Raw genomic sequence first — 16556 nt, 5'->3', positions numbered from 1 at the left:
GTGGTCGTAAACGAAGGAATATTAGAAGGTTGGGTACATGCTCGGGGGTAGAAGTAGGGTCTAGACACGTCCATATGCTTATCTGCGCACATTTACAGCAGCGGACGTTTGTTCGTTCCTGTCTGCAGTATTAAGATCGTAAGGTATTCTTACACATGTCCCTAGTTTCAAACATCCGAGGTGAACACTCGATTTGTTCAAAATTGAATCTTTCTATCTACTTCTGCAACTGAACAGCCGAATAAACTTTGCCAGAAAACGAGTTTCTTATTAGATGACGCAACGACGATGTCTAATCGATAGTACAATCGCAATTGTGTATAGCTGAGGAATTTATATACGATTTTACTTTAAACAGTATCAACTGGCACCTAGCTAATCCACAGAGTTATCTTTCGAGTCGTATTTTACAATTTTCTAATGTCGACGTTTTTGAATAGGAAATTTCTGACATTTTCTTTGTTCTTCAATGATTTTTTATTTAGTGAATTTTGCAGAAATCGGAATAATTCAGCCTGAATAAAATGTATTATATATAGAGATTGAGTGTGTAGATTTAATTGTGAGTTAAATTGCAGTGAAAGAATTCTTTTAGTTTTAATAGTCGTATTCGTTACACCGATAGTAATTAAAATTTGAGTAGAACTATTTCTAGGTTAGTTGTGTGATTTTCCAGTAAGTAGTTCTCGTATATGACCGCTCTGGTTTCGATTACCATTTTCTCTTTCGTAAGTAATACTTTCTAATCTAGTTGTTAATTTCTTCGAAGAAAATAAATTTCTCTCTCTGAGAAATGTTTAACATTCCAGTCAGCATCTCGTGTTTCGTCGATTATTGTTAATCGACATGGAAATTCCATTAGTTCCGATCGATTTTTTGTTTTAATCTTTACTTTCCAAACTTACCAAACCATGTTGGAACACGGTTATTTTACGATGAATCACGTTTACATATTTTCAAGCCAACTAGACTGCTTCGATCTTAAATAAACAGCTTAACTGAATCAACAAATCGATAACTGAGATCAGAAACGACCTCTTTAATTGACCAAACGACCATCAAAGGGTTAAGAATCAAGAATCGCTCGTCGTATCAAATTTTATACAAATATAATAATCAAACTATTCTCAACAGATTCACGCACATTATGCAAATTTGTTAATTCATATCGCGCGCGAGGCTGGGTACTCTGTTAAAAATTTCAATTTCCTTCCTTGCAACAATAACCACAAATTATAACCGCCGCTAACGTTTGCCCTCTGTTAGTGGAATAAGCAAGTTGCATTTCCATCAAACTCTCGTAGAGGGCACCAGGTCAAAGAAAAGCGGATTAAAAAGTATTTTCTTCAATGTTTCTAATCTTTGTAGAAAATTGCGCGAATGTATTTAAAAATCGCTGCTCTAAATACAACAATTTATTCCTCACGTGTATTTCACTCGTTGCCCGAGTTAACTCGGAAACAACTGTTCAGATCTCAAGTCGAATCTGGTACAGAAACTTATAAATCTTCAAAATTCCAATTTCGCGTTTAGTTTTACGACACAGGCCCTATAGAAATCCATTTCGCAGAGTTAAATCTGTCCCGTGCTCTTAAACAAATTTTCCAATACGATCACCTTCCGAAATACACATAAGGGTATTCTCATGTACACCTCGTGAACAAAACGGGTAGGGTTCTGAGCGGGTCAGCGTAGAGAAACCAGGCGTGTTATTTCTTTAAATAAAATTTTATTAAAATTCCGTATGACCAGAGGGGTAGGGGTCCTGGATGATGGTGCAGAATGATTGAGATGCGAATGTCCGAATTGCAGATTGATGATCCAAAAGTCCCGAATGCACATAGCAAAGGAAAGGGACCAGCCGATTTGGACGCGATCCTGAATGTCCCCCGTATCGCTTCGCTGCCGGCGACGCGCCACGTTGGAGTGTCCGATGCCCGGATGTCATCTTGGTAGCAGGGGATGAATGAATTTTCATGCCTAGTTATCTTCGTTCTTCGTGCTATGCCCTTTCCTTCGTTGTTATTATTTTTCTTTTTTCCTTTAGAGAGGGCGGGGACGATTTACGCAGGAAGAGAAAGGGGGCGAAGAGGGGGACGGGGGAGTTCGTGGTGTGCTTTTCTAGGGGGGTGGGGGCTGTCTCGTCGTGAGTTGTTGGCGGTAAGATAGAATCGTCCGTCATTTAATGCAAACCGTGGGCAGAGAGGAGGGGCAGGGGAGCGGCGGTGAGCACGGTTTTGGTGACGACCGGGGCGGTGTGGACAATGGGGGCAACGGGCTGGGCGATCACGTGCGCAGCAGGCGCAATCGCAGCAGCATGGCTGAGAACCAGAGGAGCCGTGATCGGTCCGATCCCATGGTCGGCTACGATACCGGTCAGACCACCGGGAGCGGCGGTAGCGACAGCCAGAATGGCGGCGAGGACAGCCTGTGGGAATATCAGCATTTGTTAGCCCTCTTGCACCTCCCAATCCCCCTTCTCGTGTCCCCGGCAGTTAATCGTCACGGAGTCTGTATAGTTTCTCGTCCGAGAAACGGAAACGTTCAGCGTCTGGAAGGAAGCTTCGCGAGATTTTCTCACGGGAGTGTTAATCTACGAGCAATTACAGCCTCACGCGGAACGAAAGTGTCTCGATCGTTTCGATGGAGCAGCAACGGATTAACCACGATCGGTGTACCTTTGTCTTTGAATCGAATGGTTAGCATCGAATCGTTGGAACCGAGACTTGAACCGTGAAGTAGATTGAAACAGAGCGAGCGTTCGGGGTAGATGGAATACTCGAAACGACCGTCCGATCGGGGTATCGTTTGTCGAGGCACTTTTAGAAGGAACTAATCCTCCGGAGCACCGAGTCTACCGGAAATAGCTCATCGGTGCGATAAGAGAACGCTAGAGGAGATCCTCGAGTAGGATCGTCGCGTGTCTCTTCGAGGGAGTATCGAAAGAAGCTGATTCTCGAACCATCGAAATAAGAGAGTAGCTAATCGGAGTGATAAGAGAGTATCGAAAAATCGTGAATTCGAAAAAAAAATGAAACGAAGTACTCTTCGGAGTGAAACGTTGGAACGATCCTTGGACGGTCGTGAGAGCGCGATGGAGGTTCGAGAGGGTGGTCCAAGTGGTGCATGTCGGAGACTGTCGCGTCTTTCTACGATCGAGCGATGCCACGAATGGCGGGAAACGTGAACTCGATAGACGTCGAACGCGTGAATGCACACGCGCACTTATCGGTGCTCGCGTTCCACGCGAACCGATACCCCTTTTGATAATTGACTCGCGTGTCGCGGATGCAAAGCAAGTAGCGTTGATGCAAGAGTGGCTCGGCCTCACGAGACACGGAGAAAACCATGGGTGGGTTCGATTTCGCGGATGTGTGGGTATATGTACGGAGAGAGAAAAGTGTTCGAGCTGCATTCCATTTTGTCCGGCTGCGTTCACCGTTTGACTCGACCAGCCGTGTTGGCTAACAATGTGCATGCTTCAGTGGTTTCGCTCGGATTTTTGTGACCGGATGGAAACTCGGTGTCCGTTCGAGTGAACGTAAGGGCCCGTTCGTAGATGCAGGAGAGGGGGGGCTTGCACGTTGCGAGGCAGAAAGGTCACGGTGGGTACTTACGATACGTTTTCTTTTGCCCAATGGATCGACGTTTTATCGATCGAAGAAGTAGGAATTTTTACACCGAGTTGTTCAACGCGTCCGTTCGATTTACGCGGATCTAGTCTCAACCGTGTTCGTGCTGGACAACATCCCGGAACAGGCTTGGTAATCGTTGGTCAACTCGAACGTGTACTTTGGATAACGAAGAAATACGAATTTCTTTCGTAAAGCTCGGTTTCTCGAGACTCTAGCGATATTAGCACGAAACGAGAACGATATCGCGAGACAATTGTGGGTAGATGTTAAAGAGAAACGTATTAAAGTCGCGTTGTTTAGGTGGTACTTCTCTTGTACGCGTTACGAATTAAGTAAATCGATCTAAAGCTGGATCATTCCGTACACTATTTATCCCGTCGATGAAAAATATACATTTTTCTTTCAAATTTATTCGTCTCGAAACTGTAATCATTGTTTCAGACTCGACGACGTTCGAAGATCGAATCGAAGAGAATTTAATTAGGTAAATTATTTTTAACAAGAAACGTAACCGTACACTCGTGTTACAATACGGGTAAGGAACTGTACTAAAAATTCGCAAGTAATCGTTCGAAGCGACGATTGCCCGAAATGTATACGAATAATCGAGACATTTACGAAAAGAAAATAATCAAAGAGCAAATCGAAGTTTCTCGTATGCGAAATACACCGAAATACGTCGAAAATCTCAGTCACCAGTCCGGTAGTCACGAAAGTAATTCTCTACAAAACCGGTGGAACGTTTGATCGCAAAATAATTAAAGGAATAGTAAGCAAGTTCTTCTTACCAACTTGAACATGTTGAGTGGTTGTAGGTTGCTTGGTTACTTGTCGGGAAGTAAGGTAGCTTATGCTGAATGTATCAAGCGGCGGTCCTTTTATACAAAAGTCGATTTCAAAAAATCGCTGTAAATTTGATCACGTGGCCCGCCGTTTGACAGTCTGACGTTATGCGTCGGTCGGTTGAGTCAGCCGATCGGTGATCGGAGTGGGGTGGAGTTCGGCCAATACAATCGCTGCATCGGGACGAAACGGCGAGCACCGGCCAATCGCGTGCTTTCAACCCCTCGCGATCGGTCCCAGGAATTGGGTTAAGACACTTTATGTGGAAATAGTTCAATCGCTTGCCTGCGATTACACGATCTGGGCACCTGTGTGTGGGTGACACACAGCCAGCAGGCCGGGGTAAGTATACGGTGCAGGTATGAAACGTAACGGCCAAGCATATACGCTCCGAGTGCGAGCTGATTTTGTAAACACGCAGCCAAGGTCTTCTTTCGTTGTGGGCTTCTTCGTTGCAAATTCGTTTGGAACGTAAAAATGCCGATTACATCGCGCGAAGAGAAAATCGAGAATTTTGAAAGAAAATTTTTCAACACTGTACTCGCTTTTCGAGAAAATCGATTTTAACCCTCCGTGAACACGCACCGGGAATGTCTTCCGGTGGTCCAAGTTTCGTTATCGAATTTCGAAAAATTGGAGAATTTTTGAAGCTTAGATTTTTCGAACGAAACGTTCGGTTCGCGGGGAATCGAGACATTTGTGAAAATTAAATCAATATACACTTCGGTTGTTCCGTTGTGTATTGTGGATAGTTGTAATTTTGATTTATTCTATTTATTGTAGTTTCTGATCTTTCCCCCTCTCGAGAAACAGTAATTTTTCATTACAATTCAATTTTACAATCAATCTGAATTTCAAGCGATTAACATCTTTCGTAACTCGACTGACGTATAAAGCAATGCTTTACAACTTAGGGAATGCGATCTCTGAAGGAAAATGTTTGAAATATTTCTTTCCGTTAAGCGATTAATCGTTCAAGTTTAACTATTATTTCGGTTCTTTGTAATCACGGTGCTCCGATTTAAAATTAATTTTCTCGAAAGCGGAGTCTCCTACAAGATAATTATACGTATTAACATCTTCCTATAATTATACATTCGTTTGGGTAGCACACTGTATATCTGTGTATTTTTTCAGGAAAAAATCGACACGTTCAGAAATCTTTCGAGATTCTTGGGATCTCGTAACTCGATCCCTGATGCTTCGATTAAATGGAATTCGAATCCTGTCGAGGGAGCCATACGTGAGCATCCCTTGGTCCTTCTGTGCAATCAGCTCTCGAATTCCACGAGAAACCGAGGGAAAAACTACGAAAATCGAACCACTTTTGGAACGTGCCACCGAAACCCAACGCTTCAATCGACGTGTAACAGCCGGTATGAAAACTCGATTAATAATCCGATTTCACGAATGCTTGTAACCGTATGATCGAAACGTTGACTTGAACGTAATTCGAGAGCAGTATGTCGAGTTTTCTTTGGCGTTTAATTGTGGCTGCAGCTGCCGGAAGTGTCGTGATTTTCACTATTGGGTACCAGACGTAGGCTTTGGGTCACTTAGCCTAGAATTATGCGTATCTCTTTCTTTTTTATGGAGGTTAAGTTTTAAAGAAACACCCGCTACAATAACTGTCACTTTTGTCTTTTTCAACGAAACACTTCTTTTTAAAGGAAACGGAAGAAAAAATTTCTTTTCAGGAGAGGTCCGGGTTAGGTTAGCCAAACAGAGTTCTCGTTACAACCGTACAAGGGCTATTTCCTTTGTGCGAAAATAAGTCGGAAATATGAAAGAAAATGTTCATAATGCAATAATAGTCTCATTTTTCTCGTGGTCAAAGTTTTCTTTTAACGAAACATCTCTTTTTAAATGGAAAAAGATCAGTAGAATTTATGTTTGCATGGGTAGAAACCAAATATAATATTATATATAAATACAGGAAAGGGGAATTATTAATTCTTCGTTATTCGAATTTTTTATGACATTTTTCGTCGAAGCTCAGATCATACTTTACTATATTTATCACCTCTCGACAAATCTCACATTCCCTACTGTCTCTTTTCTTACAGTCTGAAATCCTTGCTTCGAATATGCAAGCAATTAAGAAATAACGGTAATTACCGTTAAAAATCGACATATCATATGAATAAAAACATACTTTCCTTATCCAGAGGCTCGAGAATAAGAAACCGAGGATTGTTATACGGAATTGCTTAATCACCAGAACGTCTGTTTAAAAATGCATTCTATCATGGTCACTTAGAACCGTGAAGTCACTTAATTCGCGATACAACGTGTATCGTATTTGCCACAGTTTGCAAAAACGTCGCATAATACAAGGTCTGGCTCGAGTTAAAGGAAAGTCACAATTATTAATACTTTGCCTGTTGCTTTGACTTGTTGAAAGCCAACTTCTAAAACTTAAGAGAAACGTGACAGTAATAATACTTCGATTACAATATATATCATAAATCACTTTACGTAGTAATTATTTTGATTCACGATGCACATTGAAATGGAAATTTTTCTTCGTCATATTTTTATTAAATCGCGTTCACACGAAATTATCCAGAAAATATTGTGTTATTCGGAAAGTCGTTTCGTTTTCCAAAATGGAGAATACGTGATTTAATAAAATGTTTGTACACTCTAAAAAAAATCGTGTTTCATTTTCACCAAATAAAAAACGAAATCACTTTCCGAACAACCCAATAGCTTTTACTTTTTACTCGAAACGTTTGTAGTATTGTTCTCACAATTGGATATAAATTGTTCGAAAATGATCGCAACGATGTGCGTCGATGGATCATTATCCGTAATTAACTTCGTGCAATGTGTGTCAAATGTCGAACGAATTGGAAAAAACCGCACGAATTACGACATATTAGGAAGCAACGTGGCTATGCTGTAACACGGATTACAATCGGCGTGAAAAACGTCGAATAGTATAGCAAGTGCGGCAGGGTGTCGTGTGTCAACCTCACGGAAGTCCTGAACGCGACTTTCGGTGGGTGCAAAATGTGGGCTGCGATGTGGCGGCGAGTGCCAACGCGATCGTATCGCTGAGAATCGGTTGATAAAAATAAATGATCGTTTTTCGTCCGCTTATTGGTATTAAATTCGTATATGTGTCGCGATAACTCATCGAACGAGCCTGGTTACGTTTCGATAGTAAATTTTTAGTTTTCGTGGGTATGATATTTATTCCCCGCTAAATCCGTATTTTCGTGTGGGGAGAAGCTGCAGAGATAAGTGGTAAAATCTATTGCCTGTTTAGTTTCCGTGTGGTATCTTGTATCTGCAGGTAATTCGCGCTGCATTGATTTCTGGTTTCCGCATTGATTTCTCGAGAACAATACTTTGCGCGCTAACAGAGCGGTCTTAAACCAGCACTTTTATTCGACGTTTCGACTCGCAAGATTTCGATCCGCCCTTGGAGAGAGAATATAAAATTACGTAACCTCTAGAACAAGACTGCAGAGGTCGTGACTCACGCAAGATAATAGATTTAAGAAAATAATTTTGATAGAAAAATGATCGTTATATCGAAAGGAAATCATTGATGCATAATTTGCATTAAACTTACTAATTCGCTTCCTTAATTTCTATAATTCGTATCTTACCTATTTCCACTTATATTTGTATCTATTTTTTAAATTTCTTTCCCATTTCCTAGAATATAAATTATCTATATTTATTCTACAATTTTTGTTCCCTTCAGTGGTAGGTATAGTTCATTTTAATTATATACCTAGAAATAGCGACACAATGAAATAATTCTCTGCGAACATAACCTACAAACGCTAAGTTGTCGTATCCAATAAGAATTACAAACGTTTGTCAAAGTCCACTTCCGTTGGAGTGAAAAAGTCAACCAGACTCCCAATAAGAAAACGGTTCAAATTGGATCTCGACTCGACGGTACATTAAACTGCTATAATAACATTTTCCAACTTGCGTCCTCGGAGGTTATGCTCGCGCGGAAGGCGGAAGTCCACGACGGTTTAGTGGATTTACGTCAGTCGGTAGGTCGGCAGCTTCTGTCGCCAAAGGTGTTTCGAGCCAAGGGGTAACCACCAGAAAAGATATATGTATTTCCGTAGGTGGCAATTCGTGGCAAAAGTGGCGACGATAGGGAGGGTAATGCATCGCTGGCAGGGCGTTGATCAGAAGGTAAGACAATTTCGAGTCACCGACAAAACCTTTCCTCGTGCAATTTCAGCGAGATCGATCGCTTCCTAGGATCCCATAAAACTATTTTACAGGCCCGTGGCAACACCCGGATCGTCTAGCATGAAATTGACAGGAAATCATTTGTCGACGATATCCAGTCGTATTAACCGCTTCTGAGTAATTCCAGCCTTGACGTTCTCGCGGGAAGGTATGTAAATGACCATCTCTGGATCGTGAGAAAAGAGTACACCGTGCACTCTTTAAAAGGCAATGATTCGAGGTAGGGTAGAATATTTTTACGAGCATAGTATGTAACGGTTGTACAATTTAAATATAAAATTCGTATCGAACTATCCAAACCATCGATTGTTATCCAAGAAGGTTATTATGTACAGTACGCGCGCAAGAAGATTGCGTTTCGAGGTTATGGGAGTTTTATTCGTTCAAGAGCAATCTCGTCAGGCTCGAATGATTTAAGTATCTGAGGAGATACTCCATGAACGAAGAGGATCTGCTATAACTCCAGATGCAATCTTCTCACTCGCGTACAGTACATTGAAAATACTTTGGTAATAAATATATATGGAAGAAATGAATGTAACGAGACTTGTAATGTAAATAGTGAACAGAAAATAATAAGTTAAGTTACATTGGATTGTCTGAATCTTTTAATTGTGTCGATTCATAAAGAGTAACTGCTACGAAGGCAATAATTATCTTTAAACTGCTATTAATATAGATAAACTATTGTTGGTTGCCTAGTATACAGTATTTTACTTTTTTAGTGAATATAAAATTAAGGTAACGATAGTGAAGATAAGACATATTTGAGATAGTGAAGATAAAACTCTATGAGATTGAAAAGGAAAATATTGCAGAAAGAAATCTACAGGGAGTTTCAGAACAAGAGAAAATCTTAGCCTAATAATAGTCTTCTGAGAGAAAAAAAAACATTGTAAAGAAAACATGCTCCAACACTAATACTTACTACTATTACACATACTGCGACAAATGACTTCTACCAAAGTTGTTTAGATAAATAAAAACTTGTGTGAAAATGAAAACATTTCATGAAAATTGTATAAGACAAAGAGTCACAAATTAACAAATCTTCAAGATTTCCAGATATCACTCCTTTTAATTTTTTACTCCGAAAACATCCGAAGATACTTCTAACTTGATTACCGATGACTGTATTGAAATATTTTTAACGAAAATTTTTATTGAAAGTGAAAAATCAGGGTCTTGCTAAATATACTACAAAGACTCGGAATGAAACGCAATCTTTTTCTTCGCGGTGCAACTAATTATTAATCACTACCTCGTCGCAGATTTCTTGTTACAGAATACAAAGTTGTACACTTTTTAGTTGCTTATGGCAGGAACAAAATGGTGGCAACACGTGTGTCTGTACGTGTCTACACGTGTGTGTAACGTTGCTGAATGATTTCCTCGGAAAAAAGAATTCACAACTTGCAAAGAAAGTGTAAAATATACAAAAGTATAACACTCGTTCCATCCTTAGATGGCTATCGACACGTCAAACTTTCGGTGAACCTTTTACGTATCCAAAATTAAATCATACTAAAAAAATGGACACGAGTTAACCACGTATTCGTAATTAAAATCCATTGATAGAACACAAGAACAACGTAGATGATCGATAGATGGTTTGAATTTTTCTTTATTACGAACGAAACGATTTTACACATACGTGACACCGATCTTGGAAAAGTGACAAGATGGCGCTAAGTGAATCTCACCTGTGACATTGGCACTGGTTACTCGTGCATCATTTTTATTACGACACGGAGAGACAATACCGCGTGAACTGTAGCGGAAGAATAAATAACTCGTTTCGGGAACCTAACGTGCTTTGTCTGGAACTCTTGGTGAAATTTGTTCGGTGAATTTCGGTGTTTCAAAGGGATGATGGGCGACCTTGTTGGCGATCAGAAGAGAATCCGCCGCCATAGCGTACCAACGACGCCAGGATTTGCAAACGATGCCAAAGTTATTCAAGATGTAAAAGGGCGGCTTCGAGAGACGAAAAAAGAATTTCAAAGGACATTGTGTCCTTTTGTGCATCCACATTCGGTTGGCACGGAGCCACCGGGATCGTAAAAATTATCGAGGGAAATTTGGCAGATAATTTTCGTTCGATCAAGGGACACGTAGTTCGATACAAGAATTGCTGCGTGAAAATGACAATTAAATTACCCGTTGCAATGTTTTGTAATTTTTATCTACTTCTCGGTTATCCCGATTTGGAAATGCTCCAAGTATCTTCTATTATATTTTATTACTTTTGGCCAAATTAGACGACCTTGTTAAACATTAAAGATCCAAGTTATTTTAAAATATGAACGTTTTATGTTGCAACGATATTCTTAACGCTAACCTCGGTTGACTGATTCTTACATAACAAATCGTGCTCTTCGATTTGTGTTGTGTAGATTGTGGACTGCGAATGATCAGAGACTCGACGTTTGTACGAAAAGGGAAGTTATGCGATTAAAAGCGTGTTGGTTGTTTTATTTCTTCTTTGATTTCTCTCCTTAGACTTGCAGAACAAAATTGTTAAATTAATCGATCAAATACCCGCGAGGTATGAGTATTGATCATAGATGATGCAAGAATAGTATTATTTTCACGTGCAAGGAAACGCATGAAAGTTTTCTACGCCCCTTCCAATAATTATTATATATTTCAATACAGAACAAAGATGTATCGCGATACATAAAATTTCCATCGCGCTCGTTAAATTTTATGCTTCGATTATCAACGCTTTCACAGTTCCCCTTTTTCTCCCTACTGTTGCTAATTTGAATTCCTTCGCGTCCAACCTTATTCCAGCCCGAACAATGAAATACAGTCATTTTCTATGAAATTATCGGACTCCGTCCCGATCCTTCGAAACCATTTAAATTGAGTTTCAAACAACCGTAACCTCGAATTGGATACTCCAAGATAAAAATTTCAACAATCGTTCACGCAATCGTACACGTGTACTGTAATACGAAATTAAGATACACGAATAGTGTTTCATTATCACCGGATTCTGTCGTTAAGATTTAAATCGATGTCTCGACATCGTTTTCAAATACAACGATCGAACATCGCCGAGAGATTGTCCATCGATTCGACGATGCAACGCTCACCTTGTTCTTGTTACAATGCTAACGCTGGCAACCATTAGAAGCGACTAGAATGTCACAATAACGTAACCGCTCGTAACGCAGCCCATAATTGTTACAGCAAGGAGCGCACCGCTATGCAGATGAGAAATAAATGTACCAGTTTAGAATATGCGTTGACGACGTGTCGCAACCGACTCATTAATGTCGCAATACGTAATGGCACATTCGTTCAGTTTCTTGGTTTGCTTTCGCATCGCGGAGAGCGCGCTTAGTCATGTACAGATAACGAGCCACCTCGAGCAATCCTATGCGCCGGTGGTCTATCAATTATTTTACCCCGTTAAGGAAGAGTGATTAGGTGTCAGCGGGAAACATAACGCGTAGATTATATTCATAAAGCGGCTTGGTAATCGATCGATCGAAACACCCTCGAGACCACCCCGATACGCGTAATTTTGACACGAGGTTGTTGATAAGGCACCTGAGGATCGAGATCTCGAGGAAATTTCAAAGCACGAGTATTCTCGCATTGCGGTGATGTTTCATTCGAATTAAACGAAAATAAGATTCAACTCGGTGTTGAATCAAACGCAATTTTCTTCGGAGATAAATTACGAAACGATTATCGCCAATAGAAATTTTCTTGTGACTGTTGACGATGGGCTGTTCGATCAGGCCAAAGATGAGAATATTGGAGAACACTGGACACGATATTCCTCTCGATTTTTAAGCGAGATATTTAAAAGAGGTCAGTAATGATCGAAATAGCTGAAGAATACAATTTTTTGACAGAGGTTGCCCGTGATTTATTGCAATTTGTGAATTTTTCAGCCAAGATGCTTTGTCATTCGATTACAAATACGTGATGTGGGATACGAACTTATTGGAAGCTTCGATGCCACGATTATAGTTGCTCTGGTTTCCCAAAATGGGTTTTAAATTTAATCCATGTTCCGAAGTGTATCCCTATTGAATGTTTTCATATTTTGCCTTCGTAAATACGTACTAACCGATACAATTATAGAGTAAATATTTTATATTTTACATTTACGTGTACAATATTTATTTCCATCATCCTGGATACTTCGTTCGATATCTCGATTCATTCTCCCCGAATTTCCCAGAAGCACGATCCTCAACCTGGTTCGAGTTATTATCAGCACGAAAGGAAATCGTTGGATGATTAAATCTGTAGTGACAGGAGAGTCATGAAATTGCATTCTTCAGCAGTTGCACTAATTGAAGAAAAAACACTGCGAAATAATAGGAATCGTTCGTGCTCGGTTCTCAATAATATACACAATATTTCGATTGTTGAGCGATTGTCGGTAAATGGTAACGCAATCATTCTTTGAAAAGTTCAATGCACGTGTACATACCTATCCAAGGAAACCGCAACAAGGCTGTAGACAGAGGCCGCCACGGAAACGCCTTGTATATAAGCAACGGCTTTGCACATGAACCATCCCAGGAGCCATGCTGAAACACAGGTTCACGGTTTATCGTTGGAAGCCACGTGACAAAATAATAACAATTAACGAAAGGTCTTTCATTTGAAAAAATAATATCAGTATTCGAGCATTAAATTTCCATCAAATAAAATAAAATTAATTTATTCGTTATAATAGGTGTATCGTTGGGAAATAAATTAACGCGTCGCTAATATCTAGTAACGTCTACCGATATCTATATTTAAGGACAGATTACTTATTTTTGTAGATTTATCATTTTTTGGAGCAATGTAATAAAAGTTTTATTTATATCGAGATTTTCCTCTAAAACGAAGGACCCCTCGGGGTAATTTTACATAACTTGGAAAATTTAATAAAAAGGTGACGATACCAAAATTTTAACAGCACCGAATAATAGTCTGGAAACGTAGCATAGAATTTTAGTAGCTTTTCCCGCAGTTCGTGTGTTGAACGTTATGTGTGTTCGGAAAATATGTTCAATAAACGCGATTATCAAGTTTCTGCACACGGTATATGTTTAGCTTTCGAACTTTATTATTGAAAGAGTTAAATGCCCTGAAGGTCGATGAGAGATAAAATCAGAATCGAACAGTACGGTGAACGTGTTAACACAGCATACTTAAAATCGTTCTCGAAACGTCTAGTCATGCAATGAACATAGAGGAGAATGAGCCAATGTCAGTTGTTCTTACGTCAACTTCCATTCATGATGAAAATTGATCCTGAATCTGACGGAAAAGATTGACAACATTCTTGGCAATTACCATATTTACGCGTACAAACGTTGCAGAACGATCATTGAAATGAAACTTATGATGTCGAATGTTTATAAAATTGTTGAGAAGTGATTGCATTAATCATTTTTAAAAAGTGATTTTTCACCTGAAAAATTAAATTTTGACTTGCGAGCATTACAACAAATTCACTACGAAGATACGAAGACTATTATGAAAATGGAAGGGATGAGTCTGATTTTCAAAAAAAAAAAAACAAATCAACGTCCGAGGTTTTTATAACATAAAATAAAAGAAAAATCGATTTATTCATTATAATAGGTAGATCGTTGGTAAATAAATTAACATCTATAACGTACGTTCGGTCCAAATGAAACGGAGGCTTATGATTTAACATTAATTAAATAGATATACGTTTCATGTAAATTAAATGAAACATGTTTTTCATTTCAGAAAAGTGGTTTTTCCTGTATACTTTCTCCTTGTTCACACGGCTTAAACGTACAGAATACGGAATTAAAAAAAATATCCACATCGGTACACGTACATGTACGTGTATTGTGCAATATCAATTATCTTAAACAGTTATTTCTAAGCACGTGAATGCGAAAAGTAGTTGAGTACATACGCGAAGTTACGAATAACAAGTATCTGTGTGTATGGTACACGTATAGTATTTCAATTAAGACTGTTGTTCAGTTGGTTATTTTACAATTGTTTCGTAACAAAGCGTAATTTTTTCCCAAACGTCCGTGTAACAATTAAACACTTTTATCAATTTGGGAGAATTTCATTTTTACAGCTATTAGGGTAAACTGTGTATATTATATCTATTTCTCGAAAAAAGAACGTTCAATTATAACTAAATCAATAGGAACATTTTGTTATTATTAGAATTCTTTACGTTAGAAAATTATGCTTATCAATTAATAAATCATCGATACTCGATTACGTAGCTTCTTACTATAACCACTTAATAGAAAACATTTCTCAACCAAGCCTTTCTTGCAGAAATTGATTCTTAAAGAGTACACGTCTTATTGAAAACATACACTCGATTAGGGTGTCCAACCCATTTTTACGTACAGAGTGTTTACACAGTTTAAATGCCGAATAACATAACCGGTATATTTTAAATCAAGTTTGAAATATTCCTGCATTTTACGTATATTTATCGTAAGTACAGTCTTTGTACCTTTCCATTTCTTCGCGAAATTTTTTCTCATACTTTCCTAGAATGTCCAATAATATTTCAATAACGAGGAACGATTACAGAGCAAGCTATAAGTTAGAAAAGCAACAATTCTTGTTCCGTGCCTTTCCGTGTTTAAATTCATTTTTCTGGGAGAATTTATTTATCAATCTTACCAAATTGTGTATTTTCGTCTCGAATTGTGTATTTTTCCCTACGTTATTGAAGATTTTTCTCTCCAAGGAGAGACAAGATATCTCTCCTCTCCGGAGATTTCGACGCGTGTGTTTCTACACGTAAGTCTCAGGGCAGCTCGAAAACGTATCGCGGAATTCTCCTCGGAAGTTGCGCGCGATTTGTTACGCTCGCCAGCAAGTCGCCAGTGTGTGAAAAGCTGCGTTAATTTTGTTTTCCTTCTTCCGCGCGGGAAACGCTTGGCGTAGCAAGTCCTTTCCAGTCGCCCAATCGGGATCGATTGTACGTAGTGGAGTTTTTAGCATCACACAAGCACCGAAAGTATTGTGTGAAGTGAAGGGTGCGCGCGAGGCCGCATAGAAAGGATACTTCCCGTAAGCCGTAGATCAAGCGTTGCGCGAATAATTATTTATTTCACCGAACACGTAACTCCCGGAGTCCGATAAACCTGTCGATTGCATGTGTCAAAACTCCACTTCTGCGAAATAACGATTAAAAACACGCGGGAAACGCTCTTCGATGGTTGTGGCGAGTATAATTCGCGTATCTCGTTGCTCGATTCTCGAGGTGAGGAGAAACGGGCCTGGAAATAATGGGGTGTCGATAATTGTCGAATGTTTTAACACGCTTTCGGATGTGTCCGTGACCCGACGCGTCACGCGATTGATGATACATTTCCTTTGGGGCATCCCTCTTCTCCAAGTGACAGGGCACGTGGCGAGATTAATTTATCGCAGTTGAAATCAGATGTAACCGACTAAAGTGGATTTTGTTGGATACCCTCTTAAGACCAAGTTCGTGTGAGTATTGTGCGAAAGTCTTCAGACAGTTACTCTGGGCCTTACAAAGTGACGAGGCATGTGGCGAGATTAATTTATCACAGTCGAAATCATTCGTAACTGATTAACCTGGATGTTACTGATTCTTCTCTCAACACAAAGTTCGTGTAGATATTGTTCGAAAGTCTTAGGATAGTTACTCTGGGCCTTACAAAGTGACGAGGCATGTGGCGAGATTAATTTATCACAGTCGAAATCATTCGTAATCGATTAACCTGGATGTTATTGATCTTCTCTCAAGACCAAGCTCGTGTAGGTATTGTTTGAAATTCTTAGGATAGTTACTTTGGGCCCTATCAAGTGACGAGGCATGTGGCGAGATTAATTTATCACAGT

General features: G+C 39.5%; 3 protein-coding genes across 3 annotated transcripts in view; 1 reads left to right on the top strand and 2 right to left on the bottom strand.

Annotated features, from left to right (window-relative positions):
- The window catches only part of Sifr (SIFamide receptor), a 91701-nt gene that overhangs the window by 8983 nt on the left and 66162 nt on the right, over window positions 1–16556 (bottom strand). Inside the window, exon 2 of the mRNA XM_076318306.1 lies at window positions 13168–13267. Within this exon, the coding sequence (XP_076174421.1) occupies window positions 13168–13267 (100 nt within the window). The remainder of the gene's footprint in view (window positions 1–13167; window positions 13268–16556) is intronic.
- Window positions 2123–4469, bottom strand: LOC143150206 (uncharacterized). The gene is made up of 2 exons (XM_076318307.1): window positions 4424–4469; window positions 2123–2428 (listed from the first exon to the last, which is right to left on the bottom strand). The coding sequence occupies exons 1-2, from the start codon at window positions 4433–4435 to the stop codon at window positions 2183–2185; spliced, it is 258 nt and encodes an 85-aa protein (XP_076174422.1). The 5' UTR covers window positions 4436–4469; the 3' UTR covers window positions 2123–2182.
- LOC143150318 (uncharacterized) lies at window positions 4840–9480 on the top strand. The gene is made up of 5 exons (XM_076318504.1): window positions 4840–4887; window positions 5616–5854; window positions 8579–8648; window positions 8741–8928; window positions 9434–9480. Exons 1-4 carry the CDS (start codon window positions 4840–4842, stop codon window positions 8765–8767), a joined length of 384 nt encoding a protein of 127 aa, XP_076174619.1. The 3' UTR covers window positions 8768–8928; window positions 9434–9480.

Source organism: Ptiloglossa arizonensis, chromosome 8, assembly GCF_051014685.1.
Source record: "Ptiloglossa arizonensis isolate GNS036 chromosome 8, iyPtiAriz1_principal, whole genome shotgun sequence".
Taxonomy (NCBI): Eukaryota; Metazoa; Arthropoda; class Insecta; order Hymenoptera; family Colletidae; genus Ptiloglossa; species Ptiloglossa arizonensis.
This window is presented reverse-complemented; position numbering and strand designations above follow the sequence as displayed.